General features: G+C 47.0%; 1 protein-coding gene across 2 annotated transcripts in view; it reads left to right on the top strand.

The window, feature by feature from the left end:
• GPLD1 (glycosylphosphatidylinositol specific phospholipase D1) overlaps positions 1-23,654 on the top strand; it is a 655,729-nt gene that overhangs the window by 228,190 nt on the left and 403,885 nt on the right. For both annotated transcript variants that reach the window (XM_086965460.1, XM_086965459.1), the window contains exon 6: positions 8,261-8,309. In XM_086965460.1, the coding sequence (XP_086821586.1) occupies positions 8,261-8,309 (49 nt within the window). The remainder of the gene's footprint in view (positions 1-8,260; positions 8,310-23,654) is intronic.

Genomic DNA, 23,654 nt, shown 5'->3' with positions numbered 1-23,654 from the left:
TTTGGTAAGAATACCCACATTTTCTCTACTGTCAGAAATTCTAAGTAGAAAAGGAGCAAGCAGACATACACATTCTGCTATGTTTTACTTGTACAAATAACAAAACTGATTTTGTGATTACAAGATGAGATCGGCGTTATGTACTGCAGTCTTGGTGAGTCATTCCTAGCCCTACTCCACTTCCTCCTAACCAACCATACTCTTCGACTGGAGACTTGGCGGTAGGGAATCTCATTCATTTGTTTCTTACTGCCCTGGTGCTTTAAAAGGCACATACTCAATATCCTTTGATGTCAGTTTTTCCAAGCCAGGGATTTGGGTGGCCAATTTTAAGATGTTCTGTCTGTTCAATATGTCCCATCTTCCTCGTAAAGCGTACTCCGGATGTAACATGATGCTTTTCATGCCCTTGCACAGTTCCCTTTATTGCTCCAGAGTAGTTACTCACCAATGAGACTTTATTGATCTAATTTATCTGTGCTTCTTTTTTAGGTGAAGACCCTGGCCTTTTGTTGTACTTATCCAATCCATTTTCCTATTTCAGCTCGAGGGAACTTCTATTGTTACAGGAGCGTTGTTAATTGCTACTCACCCCTCGCCTGTTCCAGATTTCAATTTTTATGGGAGACACTCTTGTGGTAACCGGTGGCATTAATTGTCAAATAGCCCTTTCCTAATGAGTGTCACTGATGTTGGAGATGATTCTGTTAGACCCTCAGAGTCAGTACCCTATCTTGTCCATCAGGTATTGCTAATGGCTTTTGGCCATTGTCTCCCACAACATCATTCTATTGCTCTGCTGTCAGCAACTTTACCCTTGGAGAGGCAGTGTCTTTTACTTTAATTTTTTGTTTCAACTTTCGTTTTAACTTCTTATTTAACCAGGGATTTATTGATATCATCATTACACAAGGCATCTTGTGTAAAGATTGTGAAGGGGTTAAATTCCTGCTTGATGGAACCTAAGCCAATATTTACCATCTTTTCTCCGGGCCCGATTCACAGAATGAACTTAAGACTCAATCCTAAACTTACTACTGTTTTGGTATTCACAGATTGCACTTACTACTTTTGGTATTCACAGAATGCACTTACTACTTTTGGTATTCACAGAATGAATTTACTCATTTCGGTATTCACAGAAGTTAGGACTCCTAACTTTAGGACTCCTAAATGCCTTCTGTGATTACCGAAAGTCTTAAAATTAGGATTTTTCTCAATTTAGTAGTAGTAAAGTTAGGACTCCTAACTTTAGGACTCCTAAATGCCTTCTGTGAATACCGAAAGTCCAAAAATTATGATTTTTCTCAATTTAGTAGTAGTAGTAAAGTTAGGACTACTAACTTTAGGACTCCTAAATGCCTTCTGTGAATACCGAAAGTCTTAAAATTAGGATTTTCTCAATTTAGTACTAAATTGAGAAAATCCTAATTTTAAGACTTTCACATCGATACCACATCTTGGGGGTATCGAAGCCATCGAACAAATCTTGCTTAACAGTGAAATAAACACATCTATGCAGGCTTTCCTTATGGAACTGATGATTTTCATCCTTTATCACAGTTACTTCAAGCTAGACAACCAATGGTTCTTACAGCTATCCGGAATGGCGATGGGAAACTGCGCTGCCCCAACGTATGCAAATGTATACATGGAAAACTTTGAAAACAGTATATATACACCAATTCCAAGTTCAAAGACTATGCTAAAATGTATGTTAGATACATAGACGATCTGTTTTTTATGTGGTCCAACACGAAAGATTCCCTTAATCATTTACTAACAGAAATCAACATGAAGGACCCAAGAATAAAACTTACATGGCATATAAGCGACACTGAGATCTCTTTCCTTGATGTCCACATCAAGATCACACCAGAGGGATTAATTACCGATCTACATAGGAAAAACACAGATCGCAACAACACCCTGCATTTTTCTAGCTTCCACCAAGAGTCCATGAAACAACACCTGCCATTTTCGCAAATGCTGCGTGTTAAACGGATTGTTTCTGATGAACAGACATACATCATACGCATTAATGAAATGCGTGAACGGTTTCGCAATAGAGGATATCCTGAACACACTCTAAGTGAAGCCCAATCCAGAGTAGATCTCATCACCAGAGAAGACAGCCTTTTGAAATCTAACAAGGTGAAAGAACAACGTATGGTGTTAGTCTCTAAATACTCCACAGCTAGCCCTGCATACAAAAAGATCATATGGAAACACTGGCCCATCTTACAAAGTGAACCTGATTTTAGGGGCATCTTTGAAAAACCACCACTCTTTGCACATACTAGAAGCAGGAACATTAAAGAGATTCTTTCTAAACCAACAGAAACCCACATACAACACCGTGGTACCATACCTTGTTTTAATTGCAATCATTGCAACAGCGTCATCAAAGGCAATAGCATCCAGCATCCAATGAAAGGTCACAATATCAAACTTCAAGTTGACGCCACCTGCGACTCAATGAATCTAATTTATGCACTGAAATGTCCCTGTGGGAAGTTGTACATCGGTAAAACTGAGCGCAAAATTAAAACTCGCCTCAACGAGCATAAATCCAACATCAGGCTGAAAGTAGAGAAATCCAATATTGCCATGCATTTTGCTGAGGCCCGCCATTCCATCGCTCAGTTGAAATTCATTGTACTTGAAATTCTCACTAAACGTGAAGGAATCGATAATCACAAACTCTTGTTGAAAAGAGAACTTGAATGGATCTATCTGTTACAGACCCTGAAACCACATGGCCTTAATGACCGTATCGAGTACAGTTGTTATTTGTAATGATGATACTTAATGTATTGTTTATGATTTCACCGTTTGTCTATGTAATATAGTAACTGTTTCCTGACATTGACTCCACTTTCCCCTACCGTTAGTGCTACCTGCATGTTCTCCCCCCACACTCTAAGATGCCCGACACTGCTCTTACTTAGTATTAGTCCCTTGTTTATTTTTAGCCTTTCACCCCCCGTCACACCATCGAGTGATTTTAACCAGCATTCACTCGCTCGCACCTCCGCAGATCTTCTGATAATGATATGGACGGCACGCTTTGCCACTCGACGCTATGAAGTAAGTCCCCCATGCTCGCTGCTTTACCTAGCCCAGCACGTTACCGCTATGCGCGTTCCAAGTAACCACACGCGCTAACTTCCTTTGCACTACCCCCTCCTTCACGTAGCACCTCGAACACCGGTTAGCCCACTCGTTTCACGAGTTGTTACACCTCCTCACCTAGAGCACATGTAAGCATTAGCAATCGCGACCTGTTGAACACCGACTGACTCAACCCTCCCTCCCTTCCTCCACAGCGCTCCGTGACCAAGGGCCCCCCCTCCCGAAATGCATAGGAGAGCAATGTTCATAGATTTACCAGTTTGGATTACAAGCCGTTATTTGATATGCTACTAATATCGAACTGAATACACCTGCTGAATAAAAGCATCAAACGTTCTACTTGTTTATGAATCAATTAATTTGATCATCCACGGAGTGCCTAACCAGGGGATGTATTAGCAGATCTCTGCATACACCACTCATTTGTAGATAAACGGTGTTTGGACGGATAACACCACCCTGACAGTGCACCCAAACCTTCATTCGCTAAAGGATAAAACTTTTCATCAAACTCACGCAGTGCACCACCCACTCTCTTTTCTCCATACATCTCTAACATTATGTAGCTTACATAGATCTAAGATAGCTGTTCTAGTTTTGGGCATTCGTTTGTAATTACCCGGACGTGTTGTATCCGTCTGGCAGTTCAAAATGCAATTAAAATCACCCATGATTATTACTTCTCACTCCCAGTCTAATAAAGCTATATTTAGCTGTTCGAATATCCTAGGATCTTCTTTGTTAGGCCCATATACAACACATGCTACAAGATTCACATTGTTAAAACAAAGTTGGGCAATTGCCCACCTACCCCATTTATCACCTTGTGTTTTAGTTATTTCTGCCTTAAACCTCTTGTCTTTTAGTATAGCGACCCCTCTTGTTGGGGAAGCAACTGCCGAATTGATTATCATCTCAAAACCCAGTTGACTTAACAACTTCTTATCTTTGTCTATAATGTGGGTTTCTGACAAAAATACTAAGTGGGGATTGTATAATCTTAATTCTTCAGCAACTAAGTGCCTCTTACGTTTATTGTTTAACCCTGAGACATTCCATGCCAGGCATCTAATATTATGCATCTCTATTGTAAAGAGTGATGTCAATAATCAGCATTATTATGTGTAGTTCCAAATAAAGAATACATTTTACAAACATAAATCTCTCATCAAGTCTTTCTACCAGGTTGAAAATATTTTTTTTCCTTTTTTCCCCAACCCTCCCTCCACCTTCCCACATCTCCCACACCCTCCCCAAACTGCGAAGACCAACCCTCCCCTCCCCTCCTTACCTACTGCTGCCGTTGATAAGGCAGCGCCTGCGGCAGGAACCAAGGGTCCCTCCCCCCTCCCCCTGAAATGTCAGCTAATGTTATTACTTCATCAACACTGGTGACTAAGTGTAGTGACATAAAAGAAAAAACAAAAAATTACATGTTTGAGTGTTTGAAGTGTCCGTGCCCCCCCTATAACTTAAGTTCCATTTCTATCTATCTAAAGTTTCTATATCTCTTGTGCAGAGAGGGTTAAAGATCTCCTCTGCTTCTTTTAATCTTTAATCCTGCTGTCATAGGCTAAATATGACTGTACCTCCCTTACTTCAATTATACAGAAAAAATATAAAAATAAAACCCCCTCTCTTTCTTTTCAATCTTTACTCTTGTTGACTCTTGTTGAGGCTGGCTAAAAATTCCTGTGCTTCCCGTACTTCGCTAAAGAAGTTTGTGCGCCCTTTCATAATCACTTTAAGTCGGGCGGGTTCTTGCAGATATGCTAAGCCTCCCAATTTATTGATTGGATCGATTATTTTACGCATTTCCCATCTCTTATCCATCGTGGTTTTGCTAAGATCTGACCGAGCAAAGATGGTAAGATTGTCAATAGTTATTGGAGTATTAGGTTTAGCTTTTTGCCACACAGCTTGTCGGAGCAGGAAGTTACCGAAATGCATCAAGAGTGGGCGTGGGAATTTACAATTCTGGTGTTTTTGGACAAGTGGAAGTCTATGTGCTCTTTGCACTTGGGAGTCCTAGTCCCAGTCTGAGAGATCCGGGAAGGCTCGAGGCAGCAGTCTCACCAGGAAGGCCCTCGGGTCGGATCCCTCTAGCCCTTCCGGGATTCCGTAAAGTTTGAGGTTGGATCTTCTTTGACGATTTTCCAGGTCCTCGACTTTCCCCTGGAGTTGGATTAGTTCTGAATCGTGGCGCCCCACAGTGGCATCTAACCGTTGTGTTCCTTCTTCCACCAAGACTGTACGTTGTTGGAGCTCTATTATCTCCTGTGTAACACCCTTTAGTATGGAGGCTATATCAGTTATGGAGGTTTGCAGTCTTGCATTGTCACTTTTCAGTTGCTGATAGTGTGCCTCCGATTCTGCCCTTTGATTTATCAAAAGTTTTAGTATAGTGTCTAGTTGGGGGTGACCAGTGTTTCCCAATCTGATCTCTTTCGTTGAATTTGAATTCATATTTTCAGCAGATAATTTGTTTAGGTCAGTATCAATATCCACAGACATCGGTAGATCAGAGGCTGTAGCGATTGGTAGGAGATCTTTTTCTTCTGTGGTCTGCTTGGTAGGGACATGACTAGGGGTTTGCGTCATATAAGACCCTATTTCGGGGACTTGCAGTACCTCTTTATCTGTAGGGCTGCCCCCAGAGAGCCTTAAAGTCATAGTCTTGACTAACCCCTTGGCCTCAATCCACTTCCTTAGCGGGCTTTTGTCAATGACCATTTTTTTGTAATTAATGGGGCTGCTCCTGTAGCCAGGCTAGACAAAGCTCTCCCTCTCTTCTTGTGAGTCGTCTTGGCTTTACCTCTGCGTCTCTGTGGGGGTAGCCTGCTCAGGGTCTTGTCCATAGACTTATCCAGTTCCTCCTGTGTATCATAATCACAGTCCTCCGAGGAAAGATGTTCCTCAGCCAATTCCAAAGTTTGTTCCGAACCATAATTACCTACTGGGCATGTAGCAGGACTGTTACTTTCTTCTAATGTGCCCTTGCCTTTGTCTATTGGGTCTTCCATCCTCGAAAATATAGCCGCCGTCTTAGGAATATAGGTCGAGGTAGCATCTGATAATGACTTGGAGATGTTTGATGATCGGGGACCCCCATTTGCCACCCCATTTGCCTCCTTTATTCCTACTGTTGTCTCAGGGCTTTCTAGTATCTCCCGGATCTCGCTGTCTTCAGTAGGGGTAAGAGATATAGCCGGTTGAGCAAATAGAGCAGAATCATCATCATGATTTATATTAGCCAATATCAAGGTATTTTGAAAGCCTACTAATGCTCCATCCTCACCCGAAGCCACCCCGGCTTTAACACTTTCATTAATGTCTACACCTTTTTGTGCCGTTTTTTTGGGAATTGTCCCGCAATTCAATAGAGGAGGGCGCAGAATCGTCTTACCTGTCGCCTTCCTGTCGCTCCCCTTCAAAGTAGCAACCGGGACCGGTGCTGCCAATGTTGCTGTTTCCGCGCTCGCTACCATTTTTTCAGCCTTCCCATCACCGTATCTTCTGTGATCTCTACAACTGTGGTGGTCGGTATAGCAAGGGCTGGGGCTGGGGCTGCAGCTGTCGATGTGAGCGTAGGTAAAGCGGCCGCCGACGCCGCTGCTGCTGTTGCAGAGGTTTTGGTGTTCCGCGTTGTGCGAGGAGGGTGTTTGGGCGACATACCTTCTGGCGATACAGTTGCCAGCCGCGTCTTAGCCAGACTCAGCAAATCGATTCCAGAGCGAACGAGCTGGTTCTCCAGCCAGTCCCTCACCGCTCACCAGATTCTCGTAGAAAGCCACAACATCAGCAAAAGTATCCGTTAAGAACAGTGTGTAGCGTGTAGCGTTGTGGGACGTTATGGAGCGCAGGATAACTGACCCGGGTGAGTAATTTAGTGAAATACGCTGCAGAAATGCTCTAAAGTAGCCCAATTCATTCAGTCGGGTTTGATCCGACTTCATCTTTCTTCCTTTCCGGTTTACTCCTTGCCGTACAAACAATCGATATAATCATGATTTGTCCCCCATTCTCTGCACTCTTAGGGGTTTTTTAGAGGGCTCTAGTAATCCGCTGACACCAGAGTGGAGGGAGAGAGCTCTCGGTCTGCCGCAAGCAGAGTCCTCACTCCGCCATCTTGGACTCCGCATTATTATAAGACATCTTATGGGAACTCCTAAGTATGCATCAAGTACAGAATCAATCAATAAACTTCACTGGCTGCCAGTCAGGAAGCGTACCCAGTTAAAGGCCTTGTGTTTGGTCTTCAAGGCTCTGCAGGGAACAGGGCCTGACTTTCTAAAACAACACTTCCGTTGGTACTCCCCAAAAAGAGCACTCCGGTCATCTGATGCTACATTAGTGATAATGCCCCTGATGAAAAAAGCTAACTGGGGTGACAGAAGTTTCATTGCCAACGCAGCTAAGGGGCTTGGAATACCCTCCCATTATATCTGAGATGTATGACCAACTTGATGGCCTTTAGGAAGGCCTTAAAAACTTGGCTCTTCCCACATTAGGTCGCATAATACACAATCATTGCTTTTTGGGTAGGTCTTCACCTTAGCGCCAGGACACCTTCGGGTAGCAGCAGCGCTTTACAAATGCAATTAACATTAACAATAAACATTTTTATTTACTAGTCCTCATCACTAGAATCTATCCAAAGTGATATAAAACTGTAGTGAGACACATGCCTCTGAGACTGAGTTTCCTTTGATCATACAATTATTGACTTTATCTCCTCTAATTAAGGCTTACCTATTTATTCACATCCTTAAGTATACGTATCATCTAGAAGAAAAATGTGGTGGTGTGATGTTTTATCCCTTTGTCTGTGTCCTCAGCCCCTTTTGTGGAACACTGCAAAAGTAGGATTCATGCATACCCACATGTGTCTTTCAAGGTCCCTTAGTGTCACTATCCCAAAAAACTGGTCTCTGGCCCTGTACCAAATAATCAGGTATTTATATACATACATTATACATGTATATATGCATGCACGCATACGTTCATACATACATACATACATGCATACACACATACAATATAATTCTATACAAATACATAAGGTATTATCTTGTCAAAGCCTGAACGTTCCCTATGCATGATGTGTCTACTTTTATTCACACAGATTGATTTTCGTGGATCATACGCAGAGGCCCATAGTGTTGGTGATTTTGGTAAGAACAAAAAGATGTATCTATAATGGTATGTTTGTTAGCGTGGAAGAATCTCAATTACTGCCTGCATCTATTTTGAGCACTAGCCTTAGTCATTGTGTGCTGACTTCTGCTCCATACATTACATGTTACTCAAAGATATACAAACACTCCCACTCAAAATCAGACTCACCACTTCGCCACCACCCTTCCAGGCATCAGGCCCAGCCTTTTCTTGAACCAGTACTGCCCACATGATTGTCATGGTAAAAAAATGTATTCAGAGTCATAACGTGTAATAAACTAAGTGAGCGTGTCATGAATCATTTTATAAATAGACTAAGAATATCTAGAACCATAATGTAATGTGCATTTTACAAAGCAGAAATATTTGTGAAACAGTTCACGTTTGATTCATGTGCTGTGTGTTATCTGCCCTTATCCACAATGCCAGTGAATAAATACTGTACTTAACCCAAAATTTGCAAAGAGTGGTAAATTGTATGGGTTTAGTTATCTCTTTAAATCCTAATACTGAGATTTACAGATCCTTAATTCTCAATCATCAGGTATGTATCACAGTTCCTACTAGGGTCACTTACTTGTCAAATCCCTGCCATAGTAATACATGCCTCAAAATTGTTACAGCCTCTAAAAGCATTAACCAGAGGATCAAACTCTTCCATCAATTATTGGACGCTGGGTCTTTGAAAAAAACAGGAGAAGATCTTTCCATGCTACAGAGCTTAAGCATTTGAAATATTTGTGGATTCCAAATATATTAGTATCGCCGATTGAGAAACTGCAGTCAAACATTTGACATAGCAAGGTACTCCTAACCATGTGGTTAGTCAGGGTAGAGCACAGAGGCCAATGACAGCAACGCCACAGACACATTGATGTGTTGAATTAAGTTGTGCCTGGATGCAAGAAAGCCTTACCTCCAAGCTATAGAACATTTTCAACCTAGTCCAAAATGACAGGAAACCTTAGCCTCATCTGGTAAGAGAAATGTATGACTTCTCATGGCTTAAATCTCATATTTCAGTTTGAAATGTCCATTTTGACACAACCCACCCTTTTCAGTCAATTGGCATATGTGGCAGATGACTGAAATACCTGCACCTTTCTGAGGAAGAGGCTTTGTGTTGTGTTTCTCTTCTAACCCCTAGGGAGGGGGACAGTGTAGCTCACTCATTGGGAGCCACCTGAGTCTACAACGAGTACCCCTAGCTGTACTGTAAGCGAGCTCAGAGCCAGCTCTAGGGTGGTGCAACCTGTGCCATTGCACCGGGTGCTGACTTCAGGGGGCCCGTGTTTTCAAGTTTATTTTGGTTTTAAAAGCACATGCTGCAGCATTGCTTGCCTCCAGCAATTTCCAGGCAACAATAAAAATGACAAGATTACTCCGGTGACTAATCTTCTTCCACGAGAGAGATCGGAGTTTTGTCTAGTTGAGTATTTGACTGATCATGAATTAGCTCAGAGGATTAATGTGCCTGCTGCAAAGAACATGTACCATGCTGATCACAAATGAAATAATGTAAATAGGTCAGTGGGTTACTGCTTTTCTAAGAGACATCCTTATGTTACTTGCAGTCTGTAAGGTAAAATCCTAACATAGAACAGTAAATTATTAACTGTCATCGAAGAACAGCATGCACATTGCAAAGTATAGATTAGCGCATAGATAAATGATGCAAAAAAAGGTTTGTTTGGGTAGAAATCAATTCTCATTAACAAGGAGAACTCCCCACTATGGTGTTCCATTTTCAATTCTGAGTTTAGTCTTCTCCAGACCAAGCACTCTTTAACTATGCTGCCTACTAGTACAGATGACATTTGACTCCTACACCTTGCAGTCCTCTGGCTTATGTAACATTTCCTCTATGCTGATTTACACATGTATGATTGATTGCCTCTGTTTAATGTGTGTGTGATGCAAAGTGCTCTCACACCCTACACTGGTATGAGTGGCACTATACAACAAATTAAATGCATCTTATAGAGAGTGGTTATGGAGGCTTGAAGGGCACTGTTAAAGGGTGATGGTGAGGCAATCCGTGGTGGAGGTGGTCAGGAAACCTTCCTGCACACAAACAATCAGAAGGGGCTTTTTCCTCTTTCTATGGGTGCCTCCCTTACGCCTCCACTCGGGAGGCGTAGGTTTTTGTCACTGCCTCAGGCTTACGATTTCTCGTAAATCTGGGGCAGTGTCAAAAAGTCATGGTTGTTGCTGTGAACGCCCCCAGTAATACCCATTGCACGCACCTTTAACACAGAAAACTGTGTTAAAGGGAATGCTCTATTACTTACCGTTAATCTTCATTACTCCAGGTCCAGTTGTCCTTGTCCCATTCATTAGCAAAGTGGAGATAATCATCTCCCGACAGAAAAAAAGAAAAGTGAAATGCTGGGATCCTAACCCTAGCCCCTCCCACTGGGAGTACATAGGCAGCACTTACCCAGCATTCCGCCTGAACCAGCAAGCACCTACATGAAGGCTGGACGTCCAGGGGGGATGGAGGGGTGTATGAATGGGACGAGGACAATGGGACCCGGAGTAATGAAGATTACCGGTAAGTAATAGAGCATTACCACCTGGTCCCTTATGTCCTCTTACCATTCATTAACAAAGTGGGGAATACCAAAGCAGAAAACCTGGCCTTCCAAAACCCCAAGCACACCCAGGAAACCACCCCAAAGGCAGCAACACAAGAGCAGCAAAAGGGAGAACCAATGGAAACAGGCAGAGCACCCATACAGGAAAGCGCCTCACCAAAGCAGGGCCACACCCATCAAAACAAACGGGAGACGGCCAAGCTAAAGAAAAGGACAACCCACAGAGGGAAGCCAGCACAAACCAGGAGCCCCCCGAAAAACAAGGAAGGGTGGGAGGGGCACACCATAACAAAAACCCCCACCGTGGCCGCCCACAACAAAAGGACAACCAGGATGTCACAAAAAGAAGAAGATCCCCAGCGACCGAAACAACCAGCTAGCCAGAACAGACCAGCACGGAAAAAAAACAAGTACCGTAAACCGGAACCAAGGAAAACTGAAGGCGACAGCAAGGAAACAGAGGAGAGCACTCAAAAAGGGCAACCAGGCCAAAAAGGAAGCCAAAAGGATGCACCCCAAAGAGAACCCAAAGGCAAAGCCCCAGAAGGGAATCAGGTGCCAAAGAAACCAACACCCCGGACCGCAGCGGACCAGAGAAGAAGAGGCCCCAACAGGACACGGCCTAGGAGTGCACCGGACAAAAAGGCCGACAAACCCAGCCACACCAGGCAGGCACACTGGACCTCACAGCAGCCACAGACAGAGCCAGCCCGAACAAGAAAAAAGGGAAACTCCTACCGACCAAGGGACACACAAGCAACCCCAAAAGGGGAGGAAGGGAAGGCCTCACAGCCACAGATGCAACCAAGGACGAAGGGCGAAAACCGGACCAGACCAAACCAAGGAGGGAAGAACCAGCCAAACACCAGAGAACGGCCAGCAACAACCACCAGAGCAGCCAAACAACAACCACCAAGCACCCCGAGGGGGAGGCGGAGTCACAGTGACAGTCCTGGAAATGACAAAGAGCCAGCAAAGGCCAAGGCACACACAAGAAAGGGGAAACAGGAACACCACCCCAGAAGGCCCACAGAGTCAGAAGGGAGCAGGCCTGAGAACAAAACCGAACCAGTCCCAGACAGAACTCCAAGAGGACCAGACAGCCAGACCCCAACCAAACTGAAAAGAACCGGGTAAGAGCCAGAGAACAGAATGCCAGAAGGCCAAATGCCCCACAAGGAACAAGTCCCAAACCAAACCAGGGACCGACAGTAAACAACAGAGCAGCAGGCGAGGCCAACCCCGAAAGGCCACAAAGACCAGGGCAGAAGAACAAGCCAGCCAGAAAATGCCCCCAAAGAGACCAGGCATACGGCCGAACAGACCACAGACAGGCCAGCAAAGACCGGGGACCAACAATCCGGAACCCGCACAGTGGCGGGACAAAGCCAACGGCCCAGAATCCCCAAGGGGAGGGAAACCAACCCCTAAAACCAACCAAACCAGAGAGGCAAGAGCAGCCAGGACAGAAGCCAATCAGACCACCCACACCCCCAAACACCACGGGCCAGCAACCACCAAGGGAGGGCCGGAGCAGGGGTAACAAAGCCCCCACGGCAGAATCCAGACAACAGAACGCCAAGTAGACAGAAAGCCAGGATCAAAGCCAAGCATCCCGCCTGACCAGAAGAACCAAGCAGCCCAACCCAAAACCGGGAAAGGCCCCAAACAGGGAAGGCCCCAGCAGGGAACAGTGAAAACAACGGCCAGGAAGGACCAGAGGAGCACAAAGACCCCCAACCACAGCCCCATATCACAGCAGCCATCCCCGGGAAACCAGCATCCAAGCAGGCAGGCAACCCAAGGGGCAAGAGAAACAGCCAGCGACCGCCCCACCCGAACAGAGGCAGTGTGGCACAGAGACAAACACCGCCAACGAGAGCGACCCCTGAAAAGCAGGGGGGCATGCAGGAAAGACAGGAACAGCCAGCCAGGCAGAATACCAGATCAGCTGGAAAGGTGAGGCCCATGGCACAGGGGGCGGAACCAACCCACAGCAGTAAGAGCCAGGAAACGACTGCCCAGGAAGCAGCCACCCACCGGCGGAGACCCAGATACCACAGGACCGGGCCAAAAGCCCAAACTCAACAGAGCAGAGGAGAACAGCCCACAGCAGAAGCCGAGAGCACTCAACCACCCAGGCCCGCACAGGCAGGCCACAAACCAGCCCGACCTACCAAAAAAAAGGGCGAAGACCAGAACAGACCAGGGACCAGCAGAAAAAACCCAGCCGGAGGCAGGAAGGGCCCGAAGAAGAAAAAAAGGCCCCCAGAATCCCCCCCCCTCTCCCCCCCACAGGAGGAACAAACAACACAGCCCACTGCAACGTCAGGCTTACAGAACAAACAGCCAACAGCACCCAGTTGCCCTAGGTGAAGACCCATCCAGGCACCAAACAGACCCAACACAACTCAAAAGAGGAGAGCAGATGAGACCAGGGTCGACAGGACAGCACAGCCGCCGGAGAATGAAGGATCAGACCCAAACCGGCACTGCACCCAGCAACCAGGCAAAACCGGGAGCATACAAGGCAGCAAAGTGGCAGCCCAAAACCAGACCACAGCCTCTGCAAACCACCAGGGCAGAACCCCCAGAGGGCAGACACCCTCTAAGAGGAAGACAGAAGCAAACGAAGAGAGGACCAAAGGACCACCTCAGGAGGAAAGGCGGCACAGGAACAGCAAGGAACAGCGACTAGGCGAGGACCCAGGAGGACGAACCAGGAACGTGCAGAGCCAGCACCAAGGCAAAGCAGAAGAGACAGATGCCACCGCAAGTGGTTGACCCAGGAGGCCACGCGCACAACAGCAATAGGGAGAGAAACCAGCAAGGACCTGGGGGAGATGGGCACAATAGCAAACATGCTTGATTAAGCTCAGCACCACTGCAGACAGACCATGCCCAAGAGGGACAACACCATGATGGCGTGGCCAAGATGGCTGCCATGGCGGACGTGCTCTGCTGAGGCTCCGTGCACGGGCTGTCACCTCACCCATTCACGCTGTGCTCTGTTGATGCCTGCACGCATGGATTGACACCGACTGGGCAGGGTATCCGGTGCAGCTCTCAGCAGAAGAATTGTGGGCTTGCAGAGCTGGTGGTCCTACGGAGTCGCGAGGCAGCAGAGAGGACAAGATGGTGCCTATATCTCTTACGGGCTTCCGCCCCGGTGCCTAATCCCAGGGCAGCCCTGCAACCTGTGACCTTCGCGGTGGGCCGCTCGACCCCCCTGAGGTACCCTCGGACAGAGGGCTGGCATTCAGAGAGGACAGCCGAGAGTGCAGATCCCACATCGGAAGCTCTGGACCTCTGGAGATTGATACTACGCATCGGGAGACAAGCCCCTCCCCCTTCCTCCTCACCTGCGGCGCTGGGGGTCCGGAGGCTGACGACGAGCTGGGCGCCTTGGATGGACCCCTGCCAGAGCCCCTGCTGGAGCCACAAACACACACTGGAGTGAGGGTGATGGTCCTGTAGACTGCAGCCACCTAGCCGCATCGGAGCTCGCGTGCTTGACTATGCGGGTGACCCGGAGTGCTGAGTCCACACGGGGCTCCCGCCGAGATCGCAGCTGACAGATACCGCAGACGGAGTACATTGACAGGTGAGGCCTAGAAGATACCCCACTGTGCTTGTGAAAGCGGAGAGGGCCTAACCTGTGCCAAGATCCCTACAGAAGCAGGCAAAGGGGCTCAAAGTTATGGCCAGTCTGGCCTCATGATGGCACCTATGCACTGCTCCTGAGCCCCGGTGGCGGTTGAGGCAGCTGCTCCCGGGGGCTGGTGGCCCGTATTCTCCCTGCCTGCTGGCCAGTCACTGGAACTGAGCACATCCCCACGGCTTGTGACTGCTGGGACTGCACAGGGGCCTGCCTGACCTTAACATGGCGCCCTGCATGCAGCTGTCCTAAAGCTCGGCCACGGTGCACACTGAAGGGTGTCCGGACACAGGAGGCGCGACTGCAGCGTGGGGGCAGCACCGGGGCGGCAGCGAGGTGGGGGTTGGTACGAGGGAGTGTCTGAATAGGACCACCTGAAATAGGTGCAGCGATCCTACGGACACGGCCCAGTAAGACTACAAACAGCTTGCCCAACAAGATCTTTCATCCTTGCGGGTCTGACAACTCTTCCTGCAGGGGGCCCCCTCTGCCTCATCCACTCACTCTTGCAGGGGACACAAGAGAGCGAACGGACACGCCGCAGGAGCCTGACGCCCTCAGAGACACTAGCTCTTACCTAACGCCTTCACAACACCGACGCTGACATGGGGAAACCTGGGGCGCAGGTAGTGACCCAGGGAACTGCCTCGGATTCTCCCACCAACAATCAGCCTGCTACCTCCAAAGACATCCCAGCGGCAATGGACCACTCCCTCTCAGACAAGCTGGACAGAGTGCTGGTGGCCATAGAACACTCTAGGGTGTCCATGGAGCAGCAGCTGGGCACCCTAACGACGGACATCAACCTCATTCGGGATGACCACCGCAAACTGGCTGAAAAGATGTTGGAAAACGAAAAAAACGTTTTCCCTCATGCAGCCTAAAGTGCAGGCACACCAGGACTCGCTACAAACTTTAATGGGCCGCGTGTCCACCATGGAAGAGCGTATTGACGACCTGGAGGGGCGGTCAAGATGCTGTAACATACGCGTTCTTGACCTGCCCGAAGGAATCGAAGGGACTGATCCCATAGGATGCATAGAGACCTGGACTAAATCTTTCACCCCTGATGCGGAACGGACAACATTTTTCTCCATAGACTGGGCCCACCGCGTCAGAGCACGTCAACCCTTGCCAGGAGCTCCACCATGTCCAATACTGGCAAAATACCTTCACTTTCGAGACCGGGACGCGATCTTGAGAGCGGCTTGTAAGGCCGGCCCGCTTCGCATTGAGAACAAAGTTATTATGCTCTTCCCAGACTACTCTCAGCCTGTCCAAAACAAAAAATCATCCTTCCTAGCGGTGAAGCGGAGTCTGCGAACAAACAACATTCAGAACTCATTGTTGTTTCCCTCCCCCCTAAAAATCATACACGCAGGCAACACCTACTTCTTTACATCTGCAGAAGAGGCGCACGACGGGGCAGACCAGAACTGTACCACAGACCACACAGCTGAAAGCACCAAGGACCCACACTCGAAGGCGTCGGGGTCCGGGGACTCCGATCGCAGCGCCGCAACTGACGGGGAGGCACCAAATCACTCAAGCGCACTCTGGCATAACCCTACTTGGAACAAATTGTTCAAGAGCGATGCAGAGCGCTGAAGGCAGTGGCAAGCCTCCGGCCCACCTCCCCCGTGACGGACATTGAACGAGCTCCACACCTCTTTACTTCAGAGGAGGAGTAAGACAGGGAGGAGACGTAATCTGGCGTAGACTTGGTGGCCCTCCAAGCGGTCACCCCACGATCTGCTGATGATCTGATCTGACTGAACTCAGGACACATTCAGGAGGTACCGGGGGGAGGGCTTGCCTCTTCCCCATGGTAGAACACGTGCCATCATTTACACTAGAACCCATGTGCAGTACTAGCAGTAACTGCGCCCATCCAGTCTCACATACGTCACAGGGCAATCATAGCTAGCATATATAGCCCACAAGATGGGATTCCTCGCGGGCACGCACTGCCACCCCCACAGAATGTTCATGCTCTCAAATCAATTAATAGCTAGTTTGGACGTATCGATGTTATCAATAGGTCCCCAGCATTGGGGCTGTTATTTCCCCACCATAGTTTTCCCCTCCCTCCACACACGCCCACACTGCACTGTGTCCTTATTACTACACCACTGAATGATTGCACAGGGGTCCAAACTGTGCAGGCTCCCGAGGGGCACATCAGGGATCGAGGCTTGTAGGGCAACCCAAGCAACCCATTATCCTCACTTGCCTCACATACATATTGATGGCATTTAAAGGCACCACCACTATTCTTACACTGAATGTGAGAGGCATGCATACAGCGCACAAGCAATACTCGGTGTACACGTACATCAATGGCCCCTTGGCTACGTCCCCCAAAGCCAGCAAAATGCCACCTTTGCGGGAACCATGAGGAAAACATTGTACACCTCATCACTATCTGCAAAGAGCTGCAGCAAGACAGCAGAAACCTGCTGAAACCCCGATTTAACAAAAAAGGAATCAGGTCATGCAGATAAGAAGCCCTGGCGTGCTTTTTGGGCGATGAAGTCCAAATGGCCTGCCGACTGGTAAAATTCCTCGAAGCCGTAGAAATCGGAATCAACACAAGGAAAGAGCAAACGGACAAAGACAGTGCTCCCTCCACACTCCTAGAGCCAAAACATTAAGACTGCTCAGAGTCACAACTGGCTAACAAAATTAAACAACGACGGATTAGTAAAAGCCACAAGCATACAGGGAAAAGGTTGGACTTATCCCCATAAGGAACGGAGACTGTAAATACGCCCCCGAATGGGAAAGGAGGCTAGGATCGACAAAAGACACCTTCTCCAAAGAAATGCAGTAGTTCCCAGAGGCAGACTAACACTTCCTTTTAACCATTTTTAATCCAAATTTTTATTACTGCCCAAACCGAAGTACTTTTTCTCCTTTAACTTACCCCAAGGACCACTTCCTATGCTGCTATAAATATTCATTACTGTTTTTAATGTTGCCGGTTTTGTAATGGTTTTTTTTAACTGTACAATAAAGTATTACTTACTGCGTACATCAATCGTCACCATGCGCAGATCGCATTTCTGCAAGAAGCACACCTCACTTCAGGGGAAGTAATGAGGCTGCACAAGTGCTGGCGAGGAATCCTTTGTGCCACCACATATTCAGCTTATGCCCAAGGTGCCCTTATATGGATACGGCCTGGTGTCCCATTCCTAGAGAAATCCTGCACCATTGACCCTGATGGACGCTACGCCATTTTGCAGGGGTTTCTAGACGGACAGCCAGTGCTACTGGGGAGTATATACGGACCCAACGTAGACCAAGGCAAATTCTGGGACACCCTTTCTCCCCCTTTACGTACATATGCACATGCCCCATGGATTTTGGGAGGGGACTTTAATTGTGTGCAAGATATAGCACTGGACTGATCCTACCCCCCCCCACCCAGCATTTGCCATTGCTGTGCAGGCGAAACGATTTGCAACATGGGCTGTGCACTGGTCCCTAATAGATGTCTGGCGCTCGCGGAACCCCTCCACCAGGCTCTACTCATTTCACTGTGTGCCCCATGACCTCAAGGTTCGATCGGACAGTTTCCTCTGCTCTCCCATTTTCCTGCCCATTATTTCTGACTACCTTGGTATGACCCTGTCGGACCATGACACTCACACAATCACGCTTCAGTGGCGCCCGCCCCGCCCCCTGTCCCCACTTGCCCGCCTCCCAAAGGACTGACTAGATGACCCGGTTTTTACACAAACTTAGGCGGAACACGTACGTAATTACTTTCAAAAGAACACTGGTCCAGCCACCGCATGGGCAAGGGAATGGGTCGCCTTAAAAATCGTCCTACGGGGCTCATGCATTCAGCACATCACAGGGGTCCGTTAGGTCCTAGAATGTGACATCTGCAACGCCGAGCTATCTTTCGCCGCACTCACAAGAGAGACAAACCCAGTCAAGGCCACGCCTGCTCAAATCGCTGATGCATATGAAGAGGCGTTGGCGAGCATGTGTCGGTATAACTTTGCTGCGTATGCTGCCCGGGCACACAAAGAAGGAGACAGGGCGGGCACGCTATTAGCTTAGCTCGTCAAGCAAGTCTCGACCCTCACGCCAATCACGACCATCCAGAGTGGCCCAGACACATTCCTTCACTCGCAAGCCTCCATTTTAGAGGCCTTCCAAAGGTATTATACATTGCTATACGCAAGCTCCGCTTGGTACAAACGGAAGTCCTCACTCAATTCCTGGGACGGCACTAGCTACCCTGTTTACATTGTAACGACCGGCTGGAACTTGATGAGCCCATTGGCGCGACTGACATTAAGCAGGAGATGGGGGCGTTAGCCACTTGTAAGGTCCTTGGCCTAGACGGCCTTCCGCTGGAGTTTTATTGCACCTTTGCGGCCCAGTTGGTACCCCAGATGGTGATTCAATTTTAAGCAGCCCTTGATACCAGCACGTTACCCCAGTCCATGTGTGAGTCAGTTATAGTGTCTCTTTTCAAGCCTGACAGGGACCCCCACCAAATAGCTCCTATCGGCCCATAGCTCTGTTACCCACAGACTATAAAGTCTACAGAAAAATTCTGGTGGACAGGTATGCAACGGTCCTTTCAAAACTGACCCATCCTCATCAGAACGGGTTTGTACCGGGTAGGAACACCTCTTACAACATACGACGACTGTTCCATGTGCAGGACCAGATACTAGACCCCTTCCCCTGAGCGGCTTGCCTGGTTTTGGACCTGGAAAAGGCATTCAATACCCTCTCCTGGCTGTACCTGTTTCAGGTCCTACAACACATGGGGGTGGGGCCTCGTCTCCTGGCGTATACCAAGCTGATATACTCCACGCCCACTTCCAGAGCGCGACTGGGACCCTCATCTCTGCCACATTCCTGGCCCGACGTGGCACTCGGCAGGGATGCCCACTTTCCCCCCTGCTCTTCGCCATAGCATTGGAGTCTCTGGTGATCCACCTACGCATTGCGGGTGAAGGGTGGGGGATCCCAATTGCCAACACCACTTATATGGTGTCCATGTACGCGGACGACGTGCTCATTTAGGTTCGTGACATAGAGGCGGACCTCTCCCCTATATTACGCATATTTTTAAATTTTGAGGAAGTGGCGGGCTCAAAGTCAATCAGTCCAAATCCACCATAATCCACTGATACAGGCCATGCCTCTGTGTCCTCTGTGGCCCGGCGATGTTAACTTCTCCTGGAGCTCACAGGCGGTCCGGTACTTGGGGGTCAACCAGGCGACCACCCCTCCAGCTGCGTGTGTAACACAGTGTACTCCAGTTCTACACCCTGAGTTTGCTCAAGTTCATATTAATGTTGGCATATCACCATCCCTATGATATAGTGCTTGCCGAGAGAGCATACCTCACACCCCAGCGTACACCAAAGGCTGCCTTGTGTGGGTGCTGATACTACCTCACCACTCACCCCTCAAACCTATCATCGACTCTGAGGCTACACGAGAGAATGTAGACCACAATGTTACCCACTCTCATGCCAAGAAGTATAATGAATGTGAGATATTTTGTGTCTACCAATGCCTTTGTTAATAATGTGATGTACGTGAATACAGAAAATGCCAATAAAAAATGTTTTTAAAAGAGGGACAACACCAACCAAGAGCACAAGTCACATAACCCTGCAATATCACACCACAGACCAAGCACAACTTTTACAGCTCACATCTAGCAAATTGTGTTCAGTTCTAGATGCCAGAGTATTGTGTTATGATCTGGAGGGCTCATCAAAGGCATTTTTTCAAGCGCTTGAAGCCTCACTTGGATTATTGTATTCAGGTCTGGATGCCTTGAATGTTACCACTACTTTCAGTATCAACCTTGACTATATATTACCTCAGTCTGGAGTCTGCCTCTGGCATATTGTGCTGTGTTGGAGGCCATGTCTGGAGTGATGTGTGCAGTGATGAAGGCCACCACTGTGGAATTGAGTCAATTACTGGAGACCACATCTGGAAAGCTGTGACCATTTTTGGAGTCCACCTGTAGGGTACTGTGCCCCTTTCTTGAGACATTGTCTAGAGAGATGTGTTTAATAATGGAGGCCTCATACAGTGATATGAGCCATTTCTGGAGGCCACAGGAGCACTGTGTTCATTCTTGAAATCCTCCTCATGAGTTTTGTGTCCAGCTCAGGATAACTTATTTTAGTCAGATCTGGAGTTCTCATCTCACGTGTTATCTCATGTTCTGAAGACCCTACGTTTAGAAAGACCATGGCTTAAACCCACATTTAGCCAGAATAGGTTCCATAATATTGGGATTTGCTGAGATTGGCTATAAGTTCAACTTTAAGAATGCTAAAATAGCATTTCTGAGTGTCCTTTTTTCTGGAATATGACCTGACACATGAGGGGAAATGTCTTGCTCCTCATTTTTTGGAGAAGTGTGCCCAATTGCAACCACTGAATACCCTAAAGAAACTACAATCCTTGTTAGGATTTCTTAATTTTGGCCGAATTTACAAGCCTGATTATGCACAAAACATTAAAACCCTATATTAATTAAGACACTCTGATTTTTCCAGTTTACTTTGGAAATCATATGAACTTACACATGAGGGGAAATGTCTGGCTCCTCATTTTTTGGAGAAGTGTGCGCAATTGCAACCTCCAAACACCCTAAAGAAACTATAATCCTTGTTAGGATTTCTTAATTTTGGCAGAATTTACATACCTGATTATGCAAAAAATATTAAATCCCTTAAAATACCTGATTTTTCCAGTTCACTTTGGAAATCAGATACACTCAGATCTTTACAATCTGACTTACTTGCAACACGTCATTTACATACATGTGTAACTACCACAAATGTAGTCATCCGTGCCACAGCGGGTGAAATTAGATTTATCCATATATATTTACCCTTTCTGTATGGCCGCCCCAGATTTTTTCACCTTTTTCTGGAAACTATTTTGAGGGTTTTAAAATTCTATACACTTTACCTCTACTAATCACGAGTAACGTGCTTGTGCTTCCCAATTACACATGGTTAAATTGACTTATTCATTATTGACATATTTACTTGCCTATAAATAGATTCAATGTCATATAGAAAATAGACATATGGCCTGGAAGTTAAATGTTATTTGTGGACTGCAGCATCTAGTGTGCGATCGACAGTATGGCCCTAGGAAACATGGCTTCAGGCCTACCTGGCTGTTGTAGTGTAAAACCTGCAGAGTAACCTGGTAAAATAACCCTTTTTGACAGAAAAAAACCTCCCTTTTAAATATAAAGTCATCCTTTGTACCTTGTAGCCCACAGAAAGGGTGTATTGTATATTGAAAGCAGGACACACATAAAAGTAATGCCACCATGTCCATACAATGGCAAAGACACAAAAGTTATTTCAACCAGTGAAGACCCGTTGTGGAGACTTGCAAGTGTCAGGCCCGATTACACACACCCATGCACCCACACAAGCACATGCACACCCCTCATTCCTTTACATATGCGAAATAATTACTCCATAGGCAGCAGCAGTGAAGGTAATGCTGACTGAAGAGGGTGAGGTGGAGAGTCCAGGATGAGGTGGAGAGAGAGAAGGGTGAGGTGAAGAGAGGGGAAGGTGAAACAGAAACACAGGAGGGAAATAGGAAGGATGCTGAGGCAAGAGGGAGGATGGTGAGGGGGAGAGAAGGAGGACGAATTGGAAGGCCAGGAGGGTGAGCAAGCGTGGGAGGAAGGTGAGGAATAGAGGGAAAGTCAAGGAAGAGAGAGGAAGGTGGGGATTAGAGGTAAGATAAGGCAAAAAAGGGAGGAGGATGAGGTAAGAGAAATACTGGGGTGAAATTTACAAATAGAAGGGCACAGCAAGGAAAGAGGTGGAGAGAGAGGAGGGTGTGGTGAATAGAGAGGAGAGTAAGGTGAGGAGAAGTAGAGGGTGAGGTGAGCGATCCAAAAAGGTAAAATGTAGAGAACGGGGGATGAAGTTAGGAGAGAGGAGGGAGAGGTAGCGAGAAAGGAGAGCGAGGTGGAGAGAGCAGAAGAGATCAAGCCCATAGGTATAAACCTAAAGAAATACACATTTAACACTAGTAGAGAGAACCCGCATTTGGTATGGTATGCTCACATCTATATAAGACCATCCAGCATGGCCAGACCATGCTCTGAACAACCCCATTCCTGTTTATGGCTCGTCCATACTTCTTCACAGCCCTCCCAGATGACCAATCCTACAGCCAGGCTTGCTCCAGGGGTCTTGGGGCGTTGGCTCAAGGAGAAAAACACATGCACCCTGCTGTACACCCGACACCTTGGTTGTGTTTGGAACAACGCAGGAAAATGCTTTATATGCCTTTACAACACATTTTTCACCCTGCATTTTTTTAGAACCCATATGCTTTTACAACGCAAGCCATTACCATGCTTTGTTTATATATATTTATATTTATGTTTTCACAATTGTATTCGTGGGCAGAGACCCCCACAACCACCAATGTACCTTTACTTTCACGGTAAAGGCATGCATTGTAAAGGTATATACATGGTAAAAACGTGTGTGGTAAAAAATGCATGGAAAAGGCACAACGTGGTAAAAACCTCACTGTAAAGGCTTTTTCCCGACTCCTTGGCGCCTTGAGGGGCATGCACAGTGTCACTGTGCTTACTCTGAGCCACGCTCAGGCACCAAGCCTCGCCTAGTCAAAAAAAAATCTAAATCAAAATAAGCTTTATTAGATTTAAAAGATTAAATCACAGTATCTTGCACATACATTATCACACAAGGTCTAAAACAGTCATATAAAGTTAATTAAAAATAAATCACATTGTTTTCCTGCTTCAAATCACGCTCTTCAAATATTTAGTCAGATGACTGGTATGCGCATCATATTCTAGTTGCAGTTTAAAAAGAGCAGGGCGACATTGACTCAGTGCCAACACCCTTATTATTGGCATAATCCTTCTCTTTCTTAATAAGGTATACAATTTACAGAAAAACAATATATGTATGGTGGATTGGGTGGATATGTCATTGCATGCACATGAGCATAATGATCAGGACCAGTTGTTTATGTTAGGGAAGTGTGGCTCAATGGTTAGAGTGGCAGAC

The sequence above is a fragment of the Lissotriton vulgaris genome, chromosome 4_1, assembly GCF_964263255.1.
Source record: "Lissotriton vulgaris chromosome 4_1, aLisVul1.2, whole genome shotgun sequence".
In the NCBI taxonomy this organism is placed as follows: Eukaryota; Metazoa; Chordata; class Amphibia; order Caudata; family Salamandridae; genus Lissotriton; species Lissotriton vulgaris.
Note: the sequence above shows the minus strand (reverse complement) of the source record. Positions and strands in the feature narration are given on the sequence as shown.